Raw genomic sequence first — 25646 nt, 5'->3', positions numbered from 1 at the left:
GCTGTCTTTCCCCACGACAGCCAGCAGAGGTCGTGTGGAACAGTGGGACAGGCACCGGCCCGGGCCTGACCAGCCCTGGTTTGGATCTTGACTATCTTTGTGACCTCCCGAGGATTTAGTTTCCTCTCCTGTGAGCAGGGAGGGCAGCCACATCTCTCTGGTTCTAAGTTGTTGTGATGCTCGTGTAAGATAATATGTGTATGAAGGTACTTTGAACACTATATAACCTTTCTACCCATACCAAGGCACTTTATGACCAGCCAGGCTTATGCAAATCAGCCCTCCCGATAGATTATCACACCTGGAACACGTGTACACTTCCCACCCCATGCCAGCCTGAGGTGTGCAGCCCGCACACACCCTCAGAAGGGGCTGAGGGCCAGGATGCCTTAGGTCATGAATAAACCCATTAGAAGTTGCTGTTTCCCTATCGACACTTTTTTCCCCTGAATCCGTATCCCTTGCCATAATATCAGAAATCTGAAATCTGATCTCTGAGAGAACAGTGAGATACTCGGGATAATGAAATCTGGGATAGATGCGCAAAAATTGGAATGTTCTTCTGAATTGCAGCTGGTTAGGTTCAGGCTGTCTGCAGCCTCTTGCAAAAAATGCTTAGTAGGCTCTTGCAAGTTGCAAGATCAGTGAATGAATCGCTATATTCCTTTTGTTTCCCTTTTCTCTTTTAAGGGTCCTCTCATCGTTACTGAAGAGCTTCACTCCCTTAGTTTTGAAACCCAGTTGTGCCAGCCTGGTTTGGTCATTGACCTTGAGGTAAGACTTACATGTTCCAGATGTGGAAAACTTTATTTTTATTTTAAACTGTTACATGTATTTTTATTTCTCAATTTTTATTTTAGACGTATTTACCTAATTGCTAAAAAAGATTATTGTTTTCAGCCAGTACTATCTTGATGTTAATTTAATCATTCGGGCAGCTAGAGAACTGAATTAACCTTCGGGTACTATAAGCTAAATGTTCCAGTTGAGATGTCCTATGTTAATTTTTTATATGAAGCATTGAAACTTATTTCTTAACTGAAAAGATATAACAAAGACATATTCAACTACGAACCAAAGAACATGACTTTACATTCTTAATTTTCAAATATAAGAGATAATGCAAATGTACAGGAATCCCTCGCTTAGTTGAGAGGCTGCATAGTGGTCTGAAGGGGATGCTTCTGTGATTCAGATGATTTCAAGGTCTTTGTCATCTTCTAGACGGCCTCTCTGCCCATCGTGGTGATCTCCAATGTCAGCCAGCTCCCGAGTGGTTGGGCCTCCATCCTGTGGTACAACATGCTGGTGGCAGAACCCAGGGTATGGAAAACACATCTACTTTCGTACCAGGGGTTAACCAGAGACCTCGTGCTCTAGCTTCTGCATATCTGAAAGAGCCCCTAAGGGCCAGATGTTGAAGGAAAAGTGGCACAACTCAAGTGGCATTGCTAAGGATCGGAGTAATTCTGGAAAAGCGAAGCATGTGTATGTATTAGAAATGAGAATTATGATTTTCCTTCCATGTGAATAAGCTCAGGCAACAGATGATTTCGTACAGCTTTTACTGTGGAAGAGGTCCTTTATTTTTGTGCTTTTTAAAAAATGTATATATGCTAAATAAGCCTGCTGCATTCTTAGAGTGTGGGTACTCTAATATGGTTGATTAATTACAGTTGATGCTGGTTATTCACTGTACTTAACGTCCTTTAAAGTCGCTGTGAACACTGAGTTGGCAGATACTGAACCACTGCATCTAGGGGAAACACAGGGTTAGGTTCCCATGAGCCTCTGGCACAACCTTTGCATTTGCTGATCAATACATAACCTTGTTTGTTTAAAGATCCCTTATCTAATATACCTGTTGATTCATTAACATTGAACTCATGGCAAGCAGCTTTATAACTCACGTCTGAACAAAGCTTGTATATCGCATGCGTTTTCTCCATAAGGCACTTTGGAACACTAGACAGCACTTCAGCCGTGCCCTTGAGGGCCATGTTAAAAATGAAATCACCAACAAAAAAGCATACGAAAATGCAAAAACCGTGGCGCTAAACAGACCTCAAAAAAGACACTCGGGTATAGTATGAGAGCTGAAATAGGAAGGCAGATCATAGCTTTGTTTGACCTCACCTGGAAACATACGTGTTTGGCAACTCAAACTTTTCACTGCTGTGTGCCTGGGTACATCTGCAAATGACTGCAGAAATGCCATGAATATTGATTTAGGAATTAAATTTTAGTGAGCTGATGAATTCACAAATGTGAATCTGCAAATAATGAGGATTTCTCTTCTTTAGCTGTGAAAACATCTGTGTGTCATAGATGAGAACTGAACTTTGGCTCAGATCCATGTTTCAGTGCCAGGCTTGTGACTGGTGGCTCGTCAGTAGCCCTTAGCTTCTGGGTGTTTTCTCTCTAGAATCTGTCCTTCTTCCTGAACCCGCCTTGTGCACGATGGTCTCAGCTTTCAGAGGTGCTGAGTTGGCAGTTTTCTTCTGTCACCAAAAGAGGTCTCAATGTGGACCAGCTGAACATGCTGGGAGAGAAACTTCTTGGTATGAGCATATTCACTTCTTACGTAACTAACAGTTGAAATTCATAAAATATCTTGACTTGCTCCTCTCCCCCTCTTTCCTCTTTATTTTGTCCAAGGTAGGAGAGTGTTAAAATCTATTGGCTTTTCCAGCAGCAGTTTATTATAGCTAAGTGAGAATGATGCCTCACCTTAGAAGGAGATAGAGACCTGATAAAAGATTTAAATGAATCATTTCCCCATTATCTCATATGAACATTTCTGAGCAGGGTTCCTAGGGGAAAGATGTCTAAATTATGTAAAATATATTACTTGTGGCTTAAATTCTTTGAGAAATATGAAGTTTTATTAACCTTGGGGAGAAAAACAGCAAGCCCCCAACATGGTAAGAATAAGGTCCTCGGGCTGCCCACCACACAGCACACGCCCAGGTCTCTTACATCAGGTGGCCCAGGTGTGAGGAGACACTGTCCACATCAGGAGGATGCCCGTGACCAGCACTGCCTGATGGGCAGGGTGCAGCCCATGATAGAGAATTCCCTTTCAGTGGCTGATGTCATGGATTTATTAGTTTCCCACACTAAGCAAACCTAAGACCTACTAGTCTCAAGGTCAGATCTTCAATGAATGGGACTATCTGAACTATTTTTTTAAAAATCCATGGTCACCTTTTGGCCAGATTTGCTTTCTATATAGCAGAACTGCATGTACTGCAAACACCAGTAGGCTTTTCCTAACCAAATGGCTCTCAGCAGTGCCTTCTCTTGGCCATGCAGCTGTCACAGTAAGAGTCTTGTGCAATTTAATAAAAAGTAAGAAGTCATTCCTATTCCTTTCCCTTATTTGGTGAGAGTTAAGACAGATATCCTTTCTGCCTACAGTGGCTTATTTGGGGTTCTCCGTGAAGAGAGATGTCAGGCTCACCACCTCTTATGGCCAGGCTTCTTCAATTTGTGTAGCTGGTAACCCCGAGGCTTCCTTCCCCTCTCCTTTCTCTCACTGGGCTTTTGATTTGCATCGACCTCCCTGAGCCTGTGTCCTATTTGGAGGAGGGCTGAGGGAAATGCCTAATTAATATCTAAAATAATCTTGTAAAGTCAAGTGTCAGTTAAATCGATCACCTAGGGGTGATCTTGGTCTTAGTTTGAACTTGAAAAAAATTCCTCAGGGTCACCGGGAGAGGAGCCTGCCAAGGAGGGAGAGGGAAGCAATGGGAAATGATACTGCGCAAGGGGGACCAAATCGAGGCTTCTCCAGAAAGCACAAGTGATTGTATTAGTGAATCTGAGAATATCAACTGTGTACACACAACCTTCCTTTGCTGAGTGTTGGCTCTTTGAGAGCAAATACCACAGCCATCAGTCCAGCCAAAGCTTCAGAATTGATTTCCATTTCCTTAAAAAACTTATTTTTATTTGTTTAGGTCCCAGTGCTGGCCCTGATGGGCTTATTCCATGGACTCGCTTCTGTAAGGTGGGTGCTGTCTGGAGTTTATACTGTGAGTGCTTTCCGCTGAGGGTCTCGGATTTCTCGCCGCGGTGCCGGCTGCACTGTGCTTGCTTTGGCGTGTTCCTCTCGCCCCCAGAACCCCTAGGGCAAGTTGTTTACTTTCCTTCAGCGCGCTGAAGGTTAGTCTCCAAGTGCGAGTCTGACAGGAAGCACCTGCCTGGGTGATAACATTCTCTCATATCCGTAATGAGTCTTCTGTTTGCTCACACTGACCTCTGGCCTGGCAGCGTTTTAGCTCCGTCCATGAGTAACGTGTGGTCTGTGCCGGCGTAGACAGCCTGCTGGGGTGTCTTGAGCCTGCTCAAGCAGTGAGACCAGTTGGGGGGAATAATCAGACCCCGCTAGGGTCACCAGACAGTGCTGACAAGCTCACACTACTGGATAGTGTGAAGGCAACTGGTATTCTGGGATCACGCTGGAGGTCATTCCCTGGCTGGGTCGCTAATGTTTGGAGAGGGAAGCAGAGCCTGGCTCAGGAAATGGAGAGGTTGGTGTCTGAAAGCTGGTAAGAGGGGAGGGACGGCTCTGTAGGGGGCAGTGCTAGCTTTGGCAGCTGGGCAGTCTTTGCAAACTAAAACCCAATGGCGGGAGGAGACATGCTAAGTCACTGGTTTGGATTTCTTGGTTTCTAATGTGTGCATCTGTATACTTGCAGGAAAATATAAATGATAAAAATTTTCCTTTCTGGCTTTGGATTGAAAGCATCCTTGAACTCATTAAAAAGCACCTGCTCTGTCTCTGGAATGATGGGTAAGGGCCGTTGATAGGTGTATTTTTGAAACCTATGTTGAGCACACACTCCATTGCTGCAAGGCTGAGATAGGCCTGACCCAGACAGACTTCATTATTTGGCAGGACTTGGGTGCATCTCACAGAAACAGATGCTTGCAGGCTGTCCCTTCAGGCATTCACGATAGTAGACCCTCATAAGATTAAAATTATATTTTCGTAGTATATGTATATGCATTTTCAAAGCTAAATTTTAAAACCCTGAGTTCCATTCATGCCTTCATTCATTCTACGAAAATTTCTTGAGCACCTGCTTTATTGCCTCCAAGTAAGGAAGAAAAAACTTTTTTGACTCGGTAAATTGTTTCTAATGTTTTCCCAGGGTCAGTTGATATTTCAGCAAAGACTTTAACTTGGTCAGAGGTCTAGAATATGAAAATGGATTGTCTGAGCCTTTCTCTTCACTAGAAAGGATGCATGAATTTAGACATTTTCATGGCCTTCAGAATCCCCAGGTGAAAATGAAAGGCTCATTAATCCAGCAAGTATTTATTGATCATCAGTAGCATCCAACGGGCACCATGTTAATGAGCTTTTTGGGGACTTCAGCATATATATGTATGAGTGAAATGCTTCCTGAAGTGTCAATGAAATAGATTTTAAAGCATCTAAAATAGTTGATACATTTCTATCCTGTATTCTTGTGTCAAGTTGCAGTCATCTTGATTTGTAAGTGAACGTGAAAATTACAGTCATGACTGAACCTCAGAGTACCTCCATCAATCCCTTTCCATGTGCAGGTGTATCGTGGGCTTTATCAGCAAGGAGCGAGAGCGGGCTCTGCTGAAGGACCAGCAGCCGGGGACATTCCTGCTGCGGTTCAGTGAGAGCTGCCGGGAAGGGGCCATCACGTTCACATGGGTGGAGCGGCCCCAGAATGGAGGTGGTAAGCCAAGGCGCCTGCACACACACCGATTCAAAATGTGGGTGCAAGCCCTTCTTCTTCTCTGCAAATCAACTCATACAAATGATGAGCTTTTGACATACAGTCGCAGCTCCTCCACTTATCCCCAGCTGAGCTTCCCCAGTAGGATTTAATACATCACCAAGGGCTATTTGGGATTCGTTGCCTGGAACATATTGTGCAAATGATTTTTTTTTAAAGACAAGGCCACATTCTTTCCTTTTTGTCAGGTATGTCACCTGTAGGTGAAAGATGCGAGTCAGTATGACTGGCAGTCATTTATTGGGAGGAAACCCACAGTGCGCAGGCGTGAGCTTCCAGACCCATGGAGGGGAATCCCACGTGGAGGTGCACGGATGAGGGCAGGCTCCGTGAGAGGGGTCCTGGGACTGGGCACAGCCCTCCACCTTGCCTTCTGACAGAGAAGGCTCGTGCACGTTTATCTGGGTTGTATCTTGGGTTTCTATTTGACCAAGTGCATCCATGGCAAAAACAATTCTGAAAACCTACGCGTTATGAAACAGGTTTCCGGGGAATGAGAAACAGGTTTCAGTGGAGACAAGAAAGTGATAAAGACAAACTGGTGACTTTTCACTCTTGCTTGTAGTTTGCTCTGTTTGAAGGATTGGAGGGAAAACTGATTTGTTCCAGTGACTTATGCTTTCAGTTTAGAAGATGCAAAAAGATAGGATACTTTTCTTGTTCTATTTTTTTTTTCTTCCGGTAAAAATACAGGAGAGCTGGGATTAGAGCCAAGTGAGGACAGTAGGTGGTAGAGCCTGCCCTTTTCTTCTTCTCCCCCGGTAGTTCTTTCCTGAACTTGCTGAGAGATGGAACTAGCAAACCAGGCAAAGATGAATACCATTGGCAACCGGAAAGTTTAAAGCAGGGCCGCACCAGCTACAAAGCTTTGGTCTGAAGTTCTAGAGCAGAGTCCCCAGAGCACCTGACAGCAACCTCTGGAGTGTGTGCCCCAAAAGTGAAATCCTGGATCAGTTAGGAAGCAGGATTCCAATGAAGTCTGGGACTAAGACCAGGAGTGAATTAAACTGTGTTTTTTTACATTAAGGATTAGAGAAAAAAAATAGCAAACAGGGTCTCTTTTTGGTTTGTTTAAAAAGTTGTTTTCCATGCGTTGTTGTTGTTTATTTTCATTTTTCAATATGAAAAGAAAGACGAAGTGAGTTTATCTTCTAGTAACTTAATCTATGGCTTGAGCCAAGAAGACCCAATTAGTAATTAGTTATTTTAAAGGTATTTAATACATTTCTTTTGGCTAGACTTACAAATCTAAGTAAATAATGACAAATGCAATATTACCGAAAGTAATGATGGCCTTTATTTTTCCTATTTTAAAGAAAGGATAATAATCTATTTAGGAATAAAGCAATTACATGCTCTGTGATGTAACTCCTAGATTGTGTTTCGTTCTTACCAGGTTCTGTCAAATCCATAAACTCTGCAGTGTTTGTTTCTCTTCTCTATTGTTGAGGGATATTCTGCGGGACTCACTTTGCTTTTCTTCCTTTTAGAATCTTGCTTCCATGCGGTTGAACCCTACACAAAGAAAGAACTTTCTGCTGTTACTTTCCCTGACATTATTCGCAATTACAAAGTCATGGCCGCTGAAAATATTCCAGAGAATCCCTTGAAGTTTCTGTATCCAAATATTGATAAAGACCATGCCTTTGGAAAGTACTACTCCAGGCCAAAGGAAGGTAAGTGGGCAGAGTGTGCAAGCATTGCCTGATGAGTTACAGCACAGCCCAGTCATTCCTGTGGTTCTGTTCTCCCTTCATCTAGTCCGAAGGTTTGCGGGAGACAGGCGTTAACCCCACACACTGCCCTTGCCTCCCTGTCGGTGCAAGATGTCAGCACAGACTCCCCCCATGCCATGTCACTAGCCCACCCCTTCTTTTGAATTGGTAAAAGCAGGCTTTCTAATAAACACAGCGCAGTTGAAACATAATACATTGTTTGGCCTGATACAGATAGTAAGAAAGGAGTGAATGGTTCTTGATCTTAGGGGTGTTGGAGAAGGTCCATTTCTGGTCGTGTGTAGTTGTTACATTTTTACTTTTTCTACGTGGAGGGGTAAAACGTAGGACCTGTGATGGTCACCTGCTTTATGTCAGCCTGCTCCTGAAATTGAGGAGATGGAGGCCCGGGCGAAGTGAAGTGGTCCCTTCACGGTGACCTGGTAAGTTATTAGGTCCCATCACTGAGAGCAGGTCTAAGTTTAGCACACGGGTCTCCCTCTGCTTAGTCTTCATTGAACCGCATTTGAGAAAGTGGAAGTTAGACTAGTCTGGTTTGGAATGCACCAACAGACTTAATGATTTTTCAGGATCCGTAGTCTCAATGTTAGCACAATTACTTTAGATGCCTCCCGCTTACCTTGGCAGATGCGTTTATTACACCAACCAGGCCAGGACCATAAACCAGATAAAACTTTTGTAGGATTTCAAGCCTTGGAAAGAGAACCGTCTTAGCTTGACTTCTGTGCTGAATGTGCCTCCCCTTTTCATCTGGTTGTTTCTGCATTCGCAGTACAATTTCAGGTGACCCAGGCGGGGAGTCTAACCTGACTGCCAAGGAAAACAGTCCAGTCTTGATCAAAGAAAAAGTTGATTGTTCTTGTGTAATTTCTGCTAACGGAAAGTGTACGTGATGTGTTTGCTTCTAGCCCCAGAGCCTATGGAACTTGATGGCCCTAAAGGAACAGGATATATCAAGACTGAACTGATTTCTGTGTCTGAAGTGTAAGTGAACACAGAAGAGTGACATGTTTAAAATCCTCAAACAAGCCCCACTCCTGGCTGGGGCCTGTTGAAGATGCTTGTTCTTTGCTTTTCCATTGTAATTGTTGCTGCCACCATCACAGATGGACCTGTGGAAAGATCCTAATTAGAGATCCTGGTGTCACTGCCTATCAGCATTTTATTGCCTTTATAAAAACAAACAAACAAACAGCAAACCAAAAAAATCCAAAAAAACAAAGTTGTATTTAAGGCATATAAGTTCTCCCCAAACTGATATTTTGAAAAAGTGTAAATAAAATGAACAAAAATCGATCAGAGTGGGCAAGCAGTTCTTTTCAATCTAGAAAAGGCCAAAGTAATGACTGAGATACATTTTTTTCCGTTTGCTTTTATTTTGTTGTTTCATTTTGTAAAAGGTAGAAAAAATTTTGGAAAAGTCATTGTCAGTTATTTGGCCTGCAGCACTGTCTTGGGGTGAATGGATGTAGCCTTCATGTAAAAACCCTCTGGAGCAGCCTTATCTGCATACAAACCTCAAGGTAGGGACGAGGGACTCCCCAGACATTTCTCTGGCGCTTCTCGGGCCAGGGTAGGTGACACAACTGCACGAGCTCGTGCCCATGTTCACCCAGGCAGAAGCGGTGCAGGATCCAGACTGGTTATATCTGGCTCACATCTCTAGAATACAGTGTGTTTCCCAAGGGGCCGGGCTGGGGACATGAACCTCTCGAGATCTGTCCTTTTTCAAATGTATTTTACAAGTGTATACACGTCCCTGAAATAAAAATCTAAAATGGTGATTCAGTCACAGGCCAGAGATGAAATGGCAAAGTTTGCACCACTGCTTTCATAATCTAGATGTTAACATTTCCTGTTTCTTTCTCCCCATTTTAGTCACCCTTCTCAACTTCAGACCACAGACAACCTTCTTCCCATGTCTCCTGAGGAGTTTGACGAGGTGTCTCGGATAGTGGGCGCCGTTGAATTTGACATGGTGAGTACCACACAGGGATGCTTTCAGCACGCTGAGTGTTTGCTCTCTGAGGCAGGGAGGGTGCCTGGCAGACCCTGGGCCTATCTGTGAGTTCTCAGAAGGAGCCTCTGGCAGAGCCCAGAAGGGTGTTTTTTAGATTAGCTATTGCAAGTTGGAGCCTGCTGTGTTTAAACAAGCTACGTCGTCACCAGGATTTTTACTCCTGGCCTTCATCACCTTCCAAAAAATAATGACATTTCAAATATTTAAAAGCTCCCCCTCTGCCTTTTAAATTTGTCCACATAGAAATCTCATATGTTAAGGAACTAGGATTTCTCTGATAAGAAAATGTTTTCCTTTTGTCCCGTTGTTTCAGCACTGTGTCTGGGTGAAGAGGTGTTATTTTTAGGAAGGGAGGAGACTAATGCTTGGTATACAGTCATCATAGAGACTTGGGCAGCCACAGCGAAACACTTTACCTGATTTATGTTTGAGAACTAACTTGTACCGCTAGCACCTGGGGCTGTGAAGGGCTTTGCCAAGAGTAAAAAGTTCAAGGAGTGAAGCAGAGTGTCATGAGTACCGTGATAGGGATGGAAACAGGGCTGTCCACAAAAGAGTGCATCTTTCTTTGGGAGAATGTTTTTCAGTATGTCAGATAGTATTGTTTGCCTGTCAACCTGAAATCCTTCCCCTTAAAGATTTTATTTATTTATTTATTTTGATTGGCTGGATTTTTGCTGATGATGTTTTAATTTTAAGCTCTTTTCCACATGAAGCTATTCCAGTTCATTTTTTATAAATTTATCTACTTTATTTATTTAGTTTTGGCTGCATTGGGTCTTCGTTGCTGCGCACGGGCTTTCTCTAGTTGTGGCAAGTGGGGGCTACTCTTCGTTGCGGTGCGCGGGCTTCTCATTGCAGTGGCTTCTCTTGTTGCGGAGCACAGGCTCTAGGCGTGCAGGCTTCAGTAGTTGTGGCACGCAGGCTTCAGTAGTTGTGGCTCACAGACTCTAGAGTGCAGGCTCAGTAGTTGTGGTGCACGGGCTTAGTTGCTCCGCGGCATGTGGGATCTTCCCGGACCAGGTCTCGAACCCGTGTCCCCTGAATTGGTAGGTGGATTCTTAATCGCTGCACCACCTAGGAAGCCCCCCAGTTCATTTTTTAAAATTTGCTTAATGTTTTAAAGAAAAGCCTCTCTGAGTCATTACTGGCCCTTCTTCGTCACTGGTGCCTGGCACAGACTGCTCAGCGATGCAGGAGGGAGGACAGGATGAGGGGAGAGGGCGCCATCTCCCAAGGTTCAGGGTCGCGCATCCCTGTGTTCAGGGAATGCATTTGTGCGGCATTAGTAATACCTGTTTAGACTCAGGTTTCTGGTATGTAACCTTTTCCTTATCCTTTTCCCTCACCTGAAGAAGTACAGGCTAAAATCTTTACACCCTCCTGACTGTTAAGGCTGAAAAAAAATCACTTAGAAAAATGCTTAGGTAGTGTAATAGCGCAATAGTTCTGTTCCTATTGGCGAGTGAAAGATGAACCTTGTACCTGTGTAAGGTTGCATCCTCTGTTGCAATGTAGCTCCCCACACTGCTCTGAAGTGTTTTGTGAGCCCTACACAAAAATGGAGTAGCTGTAAAGCCCTATTTAGAAAGTGTAAGATCGATGGACAGAACCAAACAACAGCGCGATCTTCTTTTTCTCCTCCTTTGCTGTTCCTGAGCAAGTTACATCATCATCATGGTCATCACCACCATTAATAGGTGACACTTGTTAAGCACTTACTGTGTACCAGGCACTCCACGGGTAGTAACTTAGTGCTCACAACAGCCTTCTGAGTTAGGTATTATTGTTTTTCCCACTTTACAGACGTAGACAAAAGAGGCTCTCCAAAACTATGAAACTTGACTAAGATGAAGTAGTTAGTAAATGAGGGAACGAATATTTGAATCCACCTGGGGTGTCGCTAGACTGCGTGTTCTTGTCTACTCTCCTGGAATGCCCCCCCACAGAAAGCTGACCTCTGATTCATTCAAAACCTGCACCCAAGAGAAGCTGTTTGCACTTGACACTGAGTATGTGTTGTTCTGGTTTATTAAGACGAAGGCAGCGTAGCCTTTGGGTGAGAGGCCTGTGTTTGGGATTTGGAGATCAGAGCTCCAACTCTGTCATACCATTATGCCCTGTGACCTTGAGAAAATAAGATGGATTAGTCCCCTCCATCTGTGCATGCAGCATGACCGCTTTCTCTCTGCTCTCGGAACGATACTGTGAGAGCAATTTAATTCCTCTAGATAAGTGCCAGGAAATGGTTTTGTGGCTCTGGATCTCCTCTCCCCCTGCCCAGGAGCCATCCATTTCATTCCAGATGATTTCATTCATTTCATTTGTAGAATAAATCTATTTTTATATACACGCACACACACATCTCCAGAGTAAACCCATAGAAGATTTAAGAGCTATAATATGGGCACAGCACTGATTAGACAAAATTAAAGTTGGATTAGTCTCCGAATTGGGTGGACTCCACCTTGTCTGTCCCAAATTGTCCTCAGCCTTGGCCACGATTTCCTTTCCGCATCCATCCACTCTTGGAGTTAGGGCTTGTGCTCTGAAATAGACCTTTCGAGGAGCTGGCTGGTTTCGGCCATGTCTGGAGGTTGCAGCTCTGGACCAGGGGGCCCTGGGGCCAGCGCCTGGTGCCGCCTCAGGAGCAGGAGGACCGCAGGCTCCTGAGAGACAGAGCACCAGTGTTTTCTGTAGCCTGGCTTCAGTGCTTGTTTAGTCTGGCTTCCCTGTACAGTAAACTTCTTCCTCTGGGACAGCATGAGAACCAGTCTCCTCTCCTAGAGGCCTTTGGGCAAAGCTTGGACAAAGCTGATAATAATTTAATGATAAATATTAAATAACACTTATTAATTGTCTGCTATTTTCCATCTAGTCTACTAAGCATTTTACATATGCTGTATAATTTAATCCTTTCAACAAATCTATCTGTTAGAGACTATCAGTCTCCTTTGAATAGATGAGGACCTTGGGATTTAGAGGTTAAGTAACATGACTTGGTCACACAGCTAGTTAGAGACAGTGACAGGATTTGAATCCAGGGTCGCTTGCTTTCTCTCTCTCTCTCTCTGAAGACCACCATCTTAACATATTTTACTCTCAGCCAGACTGAAACATAGGGGCAAAACCTTCATTGTGCTTTTCAATCCAAAATATTTTCCTAAGAGCCTACTATGTACCACCCACTATTGGGTACTCGGGATTAAAAAAAAAAAAAAAGGACTCGGTTCTCAAGAGGCTTGTAGTCTAGAGCTGTGTTGCTATCGGTGTTTTGGGTCTGAGCGATTCTCTGTTATGGGGCCGTGCTATGCGTTGCAGAATGTATAGCAGCATCCCTGGCCACTACTCACTAGATGCCAGTAGCACACACACCTCCACACCCGGTCATGACAATCCAAAATGTCTCCAGATGTTGCCAGAGGACAGAATCACCCCTGGTCGAGAGCACCTGGTCTAAGGGGAGAGCCCAGCATGGAAGTAAGATAGGAAGTCGGTGGCAGGCCGGTGTCCTTTGGATGAGCAATTCACTGCCTCCGAAGGGCCCTGCTGGGAGAGGTGGAGGGGTTTCTGATGATTCTACTTCTCTAGCCTCTACCTGAAACTCATTCGTTTGTTATTCCTGCTGAGTGGCCTTTAAGGAAAATTCATCATTTCCCCCAAATCCCTCTCTCCCTCTGGCATACAGCTCAGCATTGCCTCACTCTTGTTTTGCATGAGCAGATTTGCCACGTTGCTCTGTCCCCAGACTTGCATAACAGCAGAAAGCTTTATGCAGTTTGGATGAATGGACAGAATTAAGCCAGCAGGCTGCAGAGTAATAATCCATCAGCTTAGGTGACATAAAAGGTCTCTATTAGTCCAGGAGAAAGGATAGCACATGCTGAAGGCCCTCTAATTCCATGGTGGTTTTTTGCCGGGGGATGTGTCTTTCTACTACTCCATTGTAGAACACACAAGTAATGTTAAATATATGAGTCTGCGTTTTACAAGAGCAGTGTAATAAATGTAACCACATTTTCTTTTTACAGATGAATGCAGTATAAGAGCATGAATTTTTCTCATCTTCTCTGGTGACATTTTTCCTTCCCACCTGTGACTCCCTCCTGCTACTCTGTTCCTTCACATCCTGTGTTTCTAGGGAAACAAAAGAAAGGCCAACAAATTCACTGCAACCTGTTGATAGCAAGTGGATTTTTCCCTAATTCAGAAACATCTGTTACTCTGAAGGGCTTCATGCATCTTATTGAAGGTAAAATCGAAAGGCCCTCTCCACAGAGTGGGTTTTACAAATAAAAAACATCCAGATATACCAAAAGCATCAGAACTAGAATGAGAGTCCTTTGGGAAAGGTCAAATATTTAGCAGCATCTAGCAAATGCCATGCCTAGAGTCAGTGCTCAATTGTTACAGGTGGTTGGGTAGATCACACGGTTATTTAGGCAACTGCTTCATGCAGGATTGGCATATTTCTCTTCTGGAGAATTCTTATTTGTTCTCTCTGCTTTAAATGTGGCTAGAAGTTTTCCAGTGGTTTGCCTATGAAATAGTGCAAGGTTAAGTTTACATAGAATTACATCACCTCTTTATTGAAGGTAGCCATCCTGTATCTGGGCAGAGGATAAAAGTTGTGTTCTTTATTATATCTTCCACACTAGCCATTGAAAGCTAGAGACAAATTCTCTCTCGGGAGAATTAGTTTTTCTCTTTGTTATGGCTTTATGATACTGGCTAATATCAAAGGGAAGGAAGTAAACTTTCCAAATTCGTGAGTAGTGTTTTCCGTTTAAACTTTAATATCCAAAGCTGAATATATTCTGCCTCCATCACGGTCACTAGTAAATGAAATTGTCTTCACAGTTCTGTCAAGGGAGCCAAACTATTAACAGCTCTCTTAAGGTAAATCCTGTTATTTTTCAAAAAGTTGAAATTAATTGTAGATGTAGACGAACTCTGAAATTTATTGCATGTTTCTTAAATGGGTTCACTTGTCTTTATTGTTTTTAGCTGGTATTTAGTCTTAGTCATAAAATTTTCAAATTGAGACGAGAAAATAGTAACGGACAAATCATTAACCAGAGATTATGAGAATCAGATAATTTGAAAACTCATCCTGTGTAACTGCATTGAGAATTGCGTATCTTTCACTGATGAATGTGTTTCTCTCACAAATACATTGCAAATGGTTCCACTGTCTCTCTTGTGCTTTTTCTAGACCCTTTTTGGACTGGATGATGTTTTGTGAAGTGTGTTGTGTTACTTACCTCGTCCCTCCATTAGCACTGACATGCAAAAAAGTGGTTTAGGGCGTGGGTTTGACAGGGTTCTTCTAGATAACATTCACAAACTGCTGTCTGCAGGTGCATCTTATTTTTCTACTGTCACCACCACAATCATACTGTTAGGTAAATACTGTATTTTTCTGGTGGGAATAAAGTTTCCTTGAAGTCTGTCTCAAAATTAAAGCTAAAGTATAGGTACTGCATTAAATATAATATGCACATGGTACTTTCCTTGGTATTAAACACAAATCAAGGCCTCCTCTCAGATTTTACATAAGATGATTGACATCAACCTGACTGGGTTTGCGTTGACTTTTTAAATTGAAATGATGAAGGAACAAAGATGACAGTTAAATTGTTCCTAATTGCTAATGTTTAACTATTTGGTATATTTTTGCCCTCTAAGAATGCTTTGGCATAGTTTCATTTTACTGCACCAGTCAAGAGACTTTGTTTACTTTTAAAAAGTATTAAAATTATAAAGTTAGTCTCTTACAGATATTTTGTATAAAGATTTAAAAAGTTACTGGCATTATGTGTAGGTTTGATGTTTTTCTTATCTTTTCTTATGATTAAGCATAAAAATATATCAGTCCTTATTTTTAAACATGATTAATACCGTTTTCCTAAGTGTTACCCTTTCTTACCCAGATTAAGATAGGTTGGTGGAAGAGATCAGAGGAAACATTATTGAAACAAGCTATAATGAGTACCATAAATAGCAAACAAACGAAAGTCCTTTGGTCTTGGTGACCACCAGAGCTGCCTCCAAATGCAGAAATAATTTGGCATTTATTTTAAAGTGAATTTCAGTACTGCTATAATGCAAGTTTTTAATTTTAAAATACATGTAAAATGGGACTCTGTATGGTGTCCATAGCAGCATCTAAACCCCACACCTCCTTGATGAGGTGAGGTATTACTTTCTGAGAAGTTACTACACCCACACAAAAAGCTGCCATTCTTTTCTCCAAAAGTGTTATAAGCTAGAAAGCTGTGCCCTTCTCAAAGTAAAAGGCATTGTGTGCTGGAAAAAAATAGTAAAATAAAAGAATTGGCAAGTTAGATGTAAGTCTGGCAGGTTAGACGCAACTGTTGTTCGATGAGCTATCAGGGAATAGTGGTATAAGCTTGAATTCTGGCCTCATAGCAAATATGACTGTTCTCACCTCCCTATCTACAGTATTTACATCTAGGAAATATAAAGTTTCTTCATAACGAACATGAAGAGTTGTATTTCTCCAGGGAGTGAAGTAGATAATGCCCTGCCTAGCAGGTATGTTTGTATTTCTGTATAACTGATCATTGTAAGAAGTCACTAAACAGATTCTGGCTAAGGGATGTTTGTGTGTTTTAAGAGTATTTCTGGTATGGGGTTTTATAAGCCTAGGACTTTTATGCACCACTCAGGACAAATTTCTCCCTTTTCAGGAAAGTGTCTTCTGAGATGGCAATAAGTAGATTTTGCTATTTAGTCAGCATTCAAGGATGGAAGTCTATTTGTTGCCTGTAAGCTGAAATGGGATATTAAGTCTTAATTGAACAAAGCACTCCTTTCACATCTGACTACCCCAGGAAAAAACTAGAAGTTGTTTTGAAAGCTCTGGTACCTACTTTTTGAGCTGGGATGCTGTGCCCAGAGTAAGGGGTCCTTACTCAAGTGGCTTCTTTGGTTAGTCAAGATTCATTCATGTATTAGTTCACCAGATATATAGAGAGCACCTGCCATGAGCCAGGCACTATTCTAGATGGTTGGGAAACGAAGTCGGTAAACTAAAACAGACAAAGATCTCTGCTTTGGTGGAACTTAAGATGTTCTGAGATACTGGATCGTATGTTCTGGTACAAACATCTTACCTATTAAAACTTAAGAAAGCTTTCGTGAAGCAAACATGGCCAAAAGCTACAAATAATTTAAAGGGTATACAGAAATATACACGATTTCAAAGTAATGGCATTCATCTAAGAAAGGGTGAGATTAGCTTAGAGATTTTGGCTATCTCTTCCAGTTCTAAAATGTCAGTAATACAGACAAATAAACACGTTTGACTGCTATAGCAAAGCAAATTCCTTTGTGACAAACAACTTTGTTGAAAATGGACAGCCATGGTATACGTGGTGTTCATGTACCTTCTCTGTGGTTAGAAAACCGTATGCTAACCCTAAACCAGAGGTTTCTGGCATTGGGAGTGAATGCCATTTCACACACCCACGGACCAGGTGGGAGCTGCCATTACCAGCTTGTTGTACGCAGACCCCAGTGTGGCAGCTCCACAAATAGATGTCAAGACTTTTGTGAAAACACCTTCTCTTCTCATTAAAGGAGGTTAGAACCCTTCTAGTGCAAGATTCAATGCAGCAAATATTTACTGAGCACCTCCTAACTGTAAAAGGATAGTGTTAGCTTCTAAGAGGACTAGACACATGCCTGCCTGTCTTCTCACCTTCAGGGATGAACTGCTTACAGAATTTTCATCTTAGTCATTGAGGTAACCCCACTGGACACCGTGCATAGTACCTGGTCCACAGAAGGCATTAAAAATGCCTCGACATAGTTCCTGTGTTCAGTGGAGTTCCCAACCCAGTGATATGAGAAAACCTTTAAAAAAATTCATTTTCAGTTCTTTTTGATACATGTATTTATTAAGCTGTAAAAAGCAACACTACCTAATTTCATTTAAAATAAATATTTTCCAATTTCAGAATACTTACAACTTACAGTTTTAAGATTAGATTCACTTTGGGAGGTTCTGGAAGCAAATACATTCATAGCTGTACAATCCCCAGGAAGAATCTAAATCCAACATCAGGTCATTCAGTCCCTGCCAAGCAGGTAACAGCATTAAACGGTTGATAGCTAATCCAGCTCTGCAGCTAAAGGGCAGTGTGGGGCAGCAGTGGGGTACAGCACATTACACTCAAAGATGAGATGATAATTAGAACTGAGACCAGCAAAAACAACAGTGTATACAAAGCTTTAAATAAACACCACCATATAGAGCTCTGTGGTACAGAAAAAGCACATATGATCCTAAAGCCCAAACAGAGAGATCTTTGGAGTATACTGATGGCAGCAGTTAACAGCACAGTTAAAAGCATTGAAATCAAATGTACTCATTATTATCACCAGCCAACAGCAAACAGCCAGAACAGGAACCAGTGTACAGTCATAAATAACCTCATGGGTAAGTAAGGGCACATTTAACTAAACCACAAAGATTTCACAAAATAGTTACAATCTGAGAAAAGATGAAAACTCTTTGTTCCCAAATAATAGTTAGAACCTCTTTTTATTAGAGAAAAGCCTCAGAATCATTGGTAATCTTTAAGCTGTGTAATTGAACCATCTTAATGTTTCATTTAAATCACACAGAGCAAGCTGCTGTTGGAGCAGTTATTTCAGTTGATTTCTATTAAAGAGTGTCTACCCCATAATATCTTTGGGAATAATGCCGTTCCTCTGCAGCGTTTTACATATACCACCTGTCTGCATGTCTTGGTAGATCCATGAGGCAGGAACACAGCAGCAGGGCTGGACACCCACCCACCATACTCCCCACAGAAGCACACACACGAGAATGGCTTCATGCCTGATGCAGCTCAGTTAAGGAACACCGGCCGTGTTCCACCAAAAGAACACGTCTAGGTTAATAAGGGGGCAATGGCTGAAGTCACTGATTTAGACTGGAAGCAATAATCAAAACACTTGGAGGCTGCTGGAGTGGGAAAGGAGCCATTAGGCACGATAAAGCTTGGAAGCAGAGTGTGTGCTGATAGAAAAGGAAAAAAAAAAAAAAAAGGAATTTGCTATATTAATGAAACAACCAGTATTCATGTAGTTGAGGGTTCTGCACATTTCATTAAACACAGCTTCAAAGAAGTCCATTTGTGAGTGTGTGTGTGTGTGTGTGTGTGTGTGTGCCTGTGTGTGTGCTTAATATCAGAAGTCCTTATTAACATACCCTTTTACCTCTGAGTATGACAGGATAACGTATGTGTGCAGTTCCTCTGCAAGACAAACGATGGGTCTCGATTTAAAATGAAATGGCCTTTTCTTATTATTAACTCTAAAGTCCACAAAAAATATATGGTAGAAAATCAGGAGAAAACTGGAGTGATCTAGTGATCCCCCAAATAGAACAAATATCTTGATGCAGACTCTTAATGACAGGTTTAAAAACAAATGTTATTTGTAGCCGTTCCCATACCTTCATAATAACTTTGGTAGCTTAGAGCACTTCTGAATTTATCTTGATCCTGAAAGCTGAAAAATATCTTCTTAAAGAGCTGAAGTAGCACATCCCTTCCTTTTATTGGCTGATAAATTTGACTAATTTGTACTTAGCTTAGTAATTTGTCTCTGGTTCATCTCCTATAGACAAATGGCATGTCACAGCTCGGATGCCAGGTACATGAGGCGTTTTCTGATTTATTGTGGAAAACATGAAAACTGCATAGTATGCCAGCACCCACTTTCCCAGCTAAAGGAAAGAGGCAAATAGCTAAACATCTGGGAAGAGAGGCTGGTCTAAGGGGATATAGAAAAAGGAAATTATTTCAAAAATTATTTTAACTACATTCACACATTGTTTTGATCACCAAACATATCTTAAACAGATTCCCTGATAAAATCTAGTCAGAATTGGTCTGTCCTACTAATAGTTATTAACTATTATAATTTTTAAAGAGTCACATCATGAACCTAGGGTGACAGGCGGTATTTCAAACACATAACCATAAGTGCATATAACTGTTCAAACACTCAAACTAAATACATAGTTGAAGTCATGAAAATCATACAGTTTTGCTTCTAAAGGCAGCCTTGACCCATTTGGACAGACTGTACAACAGAGTTTAATTTATAAATGCACATCAGCAGATCATCACCATAAATTGAAAAGTCACACAATACACAAAAATAAATCACGAAGACCACACAGTTAAGCTAGCATTGGTAACTGTTTCTTTTACATCAAATTATACAATGTGCGAGGTAAATATTGCTCACATTATGGAGGGAGATTGTTTTATTTCTATTTTTTCCCAAAGAGATCAGATTTGTCCTGTGTGCACAATGAAGAAAACTCCAGTAACACTGAAATGACAAATGTTGTAAAATATACATCACTACCAGATAGAAATACACATGTTCTTCGTAATCATTTTCCACAATTAAATAGGTAAGTGATTTAAATCTTGGGCTTAAGACCATTATAACAATCCATCCAGATTCTTATGGACGGTTTGGTTCTCCTTTCCATTGTCGGAATCTCCTTGAGGCGTGTACTGGACTTGGTATTCCTGCAGGATTTTAAATACATCATGGTGTCCAAAGTGCAGCGCTTCATCCATGGGAGTGTTATTCCACCTAAACAAGTAGCACAGCATGGACTGGGTCATTAGATAATTTCTGTACAAAGATGATAGTCCAGCATTCTTAGATTTTAAATGCCGGTTAAAGGGCCATTCAAATTTAGCTGTTTACGCAATATCACAAGTAATATTGAAGAAATGCAGAAAGGGATTTATAATCCAAAAAGTGGTCTTGGAGACAACTTGGGATATGGGGAGGAAGAGAAAACTACCTTCTGCAAAAGGGTCTTGTTCACATTATCTAAGTGCTTATGAATGGGAAGTTCTAGTGTTGACAGATAAGGTAGACTCTGGTATTTCTAAACTTTAACTTCATGGAAAGCCCCAAGGATCATTCTTTAAATAGAACGTTCAAAGAAAAATCAGCTCTATAGCATCCATCACCCTAGCCTTTGGTAGAAAATGTGTGTTCCTGTCAATGTAAAATCACAGTAGATCTCAGAAGTCTGGTAATAACCACGATCTTATTAGGGCTCAAATACACTTTGGAGGAGCAAGACTGGCCTCAGAGGAACTGACATTTTCTTCATCTGTGGTAAGGATGGGACTCCAGGGGCTCAATTGGACCACTGCACAACCAGAAGAACAACTACCCTTTCCCTAGGAAGTGTGTTTCTGAGCTGTGCTCTTTAGTCATCTAGATGAAGACTGGAGATAAGAAGAAAGGAAGAGTTGCCAGCAGTGGTTAATCAGCTAATTAGCCTTTTGAAAGAGGAGCCAGCACTGTAAAGCACAACCCAAGTAAATGACAGAGCATGATAATTAGCTCCCTAGTACTTCACAAACTATTAAGCTTCTCTTCTCATCCACTCTCTATGTCACTTAACTTCTCCATGGCTGCCAGGCTCTCTGACTCCACTTTTTCACATGCCACTCTCACCAGCTTCTGGTTTTCCTTCTTTCTTTGTTCTTAACCTTTTCCCTTCTCAGTGGGGCCCCAATATGGAACTCAAAGGTTTTTAAAACAATCTCATTTAAAAAATATTTTTGAATAAAGTTTGGTAACCTGTTCTTAATTTTTCAAATCAGGTAAGTAACATTTTACGTGTATCTCTGTGCTTCTCCAAAAACTGCTGAATTAAGTTGCCTTTTACTTCTGCATTGGCCTTCATTAAGTTAGGGAGTCAGTGGCCTGAAACCGGGAGGTGGGGTGACTTTTCAATCATCTACAGCATATAATTATCTGTCTTTCTGGAAAAACTGAATGTTAACTGCAAGTTATCTTTTTTTTTACAACGCTTCTTTTCCGTGAAGTAATGCAAAGTATCAGCTCTGAAGTATACACTAAATCTGCTCAAGCCTATTTTACAATTTGAGGTGACACTGATTCTATGAAATAGAGAAAGAAGACGTGTTGGTCTAGCTTACATTCTCAAATCATGAATACGCAGTTACCAAGTTAGTTACTGAGCTAACTTTTGCCTCTCAGATGGGTGTTTCTGCTTTCACATTCCTAGGGGCCAGTGTAAGGCAAAAACCACAATAAAACATTTTGATCCTTCAACATGCAAAGCACAGTAAATATTTCCAGCCTGTAAATAGCGTTTTACTTGGGATTATAAATACTAGGGGCAGGGGAAAACACTCTCTTCAGTTTCTTGCTCTAGAAAGAGCTGGTATGGGCATTACATTTGAGGATAAAAGGGAGAATTGTCACCCTAACATGAGGTTTTAGAATATTGCCAATAAAGATCATGAGTTTAGGTAATCAAAGTGTTACCGTACTTACAAAATTGCTAACAGTTTTCAGACACTGATGCCATAACTTTTCTGCATATCTTGCAAGCTGAGCTAATAAAACCCAAACCACTAATTTAAAAAATAGTAAAACCTTACTAAAACAGAAAGATCTAATAGCTAGAGAATAATCAACTTGCTCCAAACGTACTTCAAATTGTCCTCAAATACCCAAACTCCTAATCATAAGTATCAAACCTCTCCCACCAAATATTTTTTTTCCGTTCTTCTAAACCTTTATTCTCATTACTCACTGACTCATCCAGTTATGTAACTCCAGTTATATAACATGCCAGTATATTAGTACAGGCTTTACTTTAAGCATATGCATATATGTAAGCTGCACTCTTACCCCTCCCTTGGCTATCCACTTTGTGAACAGTATTTTACCGCAGGATGAATGTCAATTTTCCATGTGGACCAGAAGGGAGAGGAGAGGAGCAGAACATATTCCAGGCATATTTCTCCACTCTGTCTGGAGTGCCCTTCTCTTCCTTCTGTGCCCTCAAATCTCATCTCTTCCCCGAAGCACTGGTTAAAATTCAACTTCCATGAAGCTTTCTAAAACTGACTCCAACCAAATCCAGGAATTTCAACAAACTCCAATATATTCATTTTAGAGGTCTGTACAGTAATCTCCTTACACATATTTCATATGCCCCTGCAAATGTTTATCTTGTCTACCCTGTGTAGTCAAAAGGCCCATGAGGATAAAATTCCTATTTTATCTTTCCAGACAACAGGAATTGTTTTCTTCATACAATACAATGACTGACAGACTAACCAAGAAAATTCTAAGAGAACTTCCTTAGGTAAGAAAGAGGATATAGGAGAGAGAACGATCTACTGAACAGAAACAAGGTTTTGTTGGTTGCCTTTATAAGGCTCCACAGCAAGTTCAATAATGACGCCAACATATACATAGTGGATTTAAATATACCACCATCTAACTATTAGAGCCCTGTATGATAAAACACTGGCTTGCCAATTATATGTTAGAAAGTAACAACAGCTCACCTGTCCTTGGGGAAAGGATTTACTTTGCAGGCTTCCAGCAAAAATTTAACAACTTCAACATGACCTACATCGAAAACAAACAAGCAGGTTTTAGTATTAAGTAGAAATTAAGTCTCAAAAAAAATTAATAAATGAGTGGTTCATATATTACCCTCTGCAGCAGCTACATGGAGTGCTGTTCTAGAATCGTAGTCTCGCTGTTCCATGTCCATGGCTGACAAAGCAAATCTGAAAATTTGTTAAGTATAGCTATTCATTATATAAAAAATTTAATTCACTTTTGTAACATTTCCTCCATCAGTTCAGTCTAAGGTCCTGTGAGAAAGGTGTCATCCTTCACCAGGCTCACTAATGGGACACCCTGTTCAACCAGTATACAGACACCTTGAGTAAATGCCACTCTACCGTTCTTCCTTAGCTTTGCTCTTTTTGGGTAAGAGGAAATGTTCACCATCTCTCACAGAATTAAGCTTCATTACATTATTGTCCAAAACTCAAGAATGGTGGCACAACGATACCCTAAATTTGTGCCTCGGAAGGGCAAGAAACTAACAACTATACTAAAGTTACATGTTTTCACTAAGGCTCCCATTCTTTAACATTTTACAGTCTACAAATACTAATCAGACTTTAAAATTAAAAAAATAAAGTGCACATTTTTATTGAAATAAAGGTATGTGAGTTTAAGGTATACAACATGTTGATTTGATACATTTATGTATTGCAAGACGATTACCACTGTAGTGTTGGCAAATATTCATGGGGCATAATTTTCATTTCTTTTTTGTGAGAACAATTAAGATCTAGTCTCTTAGCAGCTTTAAAGTTTATAATACAATACTGCTGATGCAAGTACTAATCACACTTTAAAATGAAGGTGGAAATTAAGCATAGACATTTTTCCACCTTAAAGTTCAGCTGCAACTCTCTACAAGAGACCTTATGTTAAGTATACAGTCCTATATGACCTTTCCAACACTGGGGATCTGCAGAACACCAGATACCCCTATTTGCCCACCCCCCTCACCTCCAAAGATGCAGAGTGGTGGGTAGATGGGGATTGAAAAGTCATTGTCCAATTCCAGTAAAACACTAATACCAATTAGCCAGATTAATTGAACAGTTACCACTTGGGAAAACAGAGGACTGGGCTTTTATATAGGAGGTTGAAAAGGAAAGACTGTACAGCGAGACTAAGGCACTGGAAGTGGGAACTTAATACTTTGGATCATTTTTATTAGAGGGAAATGGAAGTGAGACTTTATTTAGCTTTAAAGTGGCCCTTTGCCCAGAAGCAACTTCATAAACATCTGTAAGCCATATGCTCACCCACCCTGTTAACATACCTTCGAAGTGCAGATACATCTCCAGTATACGCAGCAAACAAAAGGTTTATCACCGACTTTACCTGTGAAGAAAAGAAAGTTGAGGTATCCACAGGGGAAAATAAATACATAGAATGGACAACTGTCACCAGGTAAGTGACTTCCATGTGGTTTGAACACTTCAGCTGGGTCACACACAAAAATTTATCATAAGTATACTGCTGTAATCACAAAGAACACACGTGTGTTTTTTTCTTTTTAAATAGACGATTATGGGGCTTCCCTGGTGGCGCAGTGGTTGAGAGTCCGCCTGCTGATGCAGGGGACACGGGTTCGTGCCCCGGTCCGGGAAGATCCCACATGCCGCGGAGCGGCTGGGCCCGTGGGCCATGGCCGCTGAGCCTGTTCTCCGCAATGGGAGAGGCCACAACAGTGAGAGGCCCACGTACCGAAAAAAAAAAAAAAGACGATTATGAGGGGAATCCAACAATAAAGAGACATGAGGGAAGGAATGGAATGATATCAACTGGCACAAAAGAATGGAAACTTCTGACCTGTGAAACACACATAGTTGGGGCAACTGAAAATTGGAACCTTTCTCATTTAGTATGTCTCAGTGGTGGGAGCTGACTTGTATACTCATAAAATTCACATCACATCATTATTAAAAACTAAGTCATGCTATATAAATGTCTAATCCCTGCCAACAATCCCTGTCCTCACCAATCACTGGCTTCTTTGGAAATCTTCAGCGACAACATTCAGTATTAATCATCTCAAACTTACTACACTTCAGTGAACTATACTTCACTGGAAAGGCAGTCTTCAGTTCAATGGCCAGGCAGTACCAATGGGGGCATTCTCAGAGCCTGTGACACTGCCTCGGCCCAAAAGGTGGATAGACTCCCAAAATATTAAGTCACTGACATTGAGTGCTCCAAGAATTCAAAGTGTATCTTCTTTTGATATTATCCACTTTCCTGTCACTAATTAAGGAAGAGGCTAGTTATCCTAAAGGCCACTGGATTTTGGTTGGCTTTCATAAAGACCATCCAACACTGTTTTTGAGAAACCAAACTATTGAACATACACTGTTTGTAAATACTTCATAAATCCCCACTTTTGTCTTAAACTTTGCAACTTCAACATTCATACTGATGATCCAACTGACACTGGACTCAGTGGTAGAAAACAGTTTACCTGGAGGGATGGAAAGTAACCCAGCTATCCCCAAACAAAGCCACAGCCCTGGAAGATCTAGATCTTAACCTGGACATTCTACCTTTCCACTACAGCTTCCCTTTCCCACAACCTGTGAACTTTTAAATCGAACTGGAACTAACCGTTGCTGGACTTCCCTAATTCAGCATTTT

At 41.3% G+C, this 25646-nt stretch overlaps 2 protein-coding genes across 4 annotated transcripts in view; one reads left to right on the top strand and one right to left on the bottom strand.

Annotated features, from left to right (window-relative positions):
- The window catches only part of STAT1 (signal transducer and activator of transcription 1), a 42551-nt gene extending 27822 nt beyond the window's left edge, over positions 1–14729 (top strand). For all 3 annotated transcript variants that reach the window (XM_082841856.1, XM_082841854.1, XM_082841855.1), the window contains exons 16-25: positions 691–774; positions 1225–1323; positions 2426–2561; positions 3963–4012; positions 4704–4798; positions 5578–5723; positions 7274–7459; positions 8428–8503; positions 9398–9497; positions 13571–14729. In XM_082841856.1, the coding sequence (XP_082697982.1) occupies positions 691–774; positions 1225–1323; positions 2426–2561; positions 3963–4012; positions 4704–4798; positions 5578–5723; positions 7274–7459; positions 8428–8503; positions 9398–9497; positions 13571–13585 (987 nt within the window). In that variant the 3' untranslated portion in view covers positions 13586–14729. The remainder of the gene's footprint in view (positions 1–690; positions 775–1224; positions 1324–2425; positions 2562–3962; positions 4013–4703; positions 4799–5577; positions 5724–7273; positions 7460–8427; positions 8504–9397; positions 9498–13570) is intronic.
- Positions 14730–19523: 4794 nt separating this feature from the next.
- The window catches only part of GLS (glutaminase), a 78975-nt gene continuing 72852 nt past the window's right edge, over positions 19524–25646 (bottom strand). The window contains exons 15-18 of the mRNA XM_082841858.1: positions 24295–24356; positions 23100–23176; positions 22949–23012; positions 19524–20189 (exon numbers count right to left, since the gene is read on the bottom strand). Coding sequence (XP_082697984.1) covers positions 20033–20189; positions 22949–23012; positions 23100–23176; positions 24295–24356 — 360 coding nt within the window. The 3' untranslated portion in view covers positions 19524–20032. The remainder of the gene's footprint in view (positions 20190–22948; positions 23013–23099; positions 23177–24294; positions 24357–25646) is intronic.

Source organism: Leucopleurus acutus, assembly GCF_964270905.1.
Source record: "Leucopleurus acutus genome assembly, chromosome: 6".
In the NCBI taxonomy this organism is placed as follows: domain Eukaryota; kingdom Metazoa; phylum Chordata; class Mammalia; order Artiodactyla; family Delphinidae; genus Leucopleurus; species Leucopleurus acutus.
This window is presented reverse-complemented; position numbering and strand designations above follow the sequence as displayed.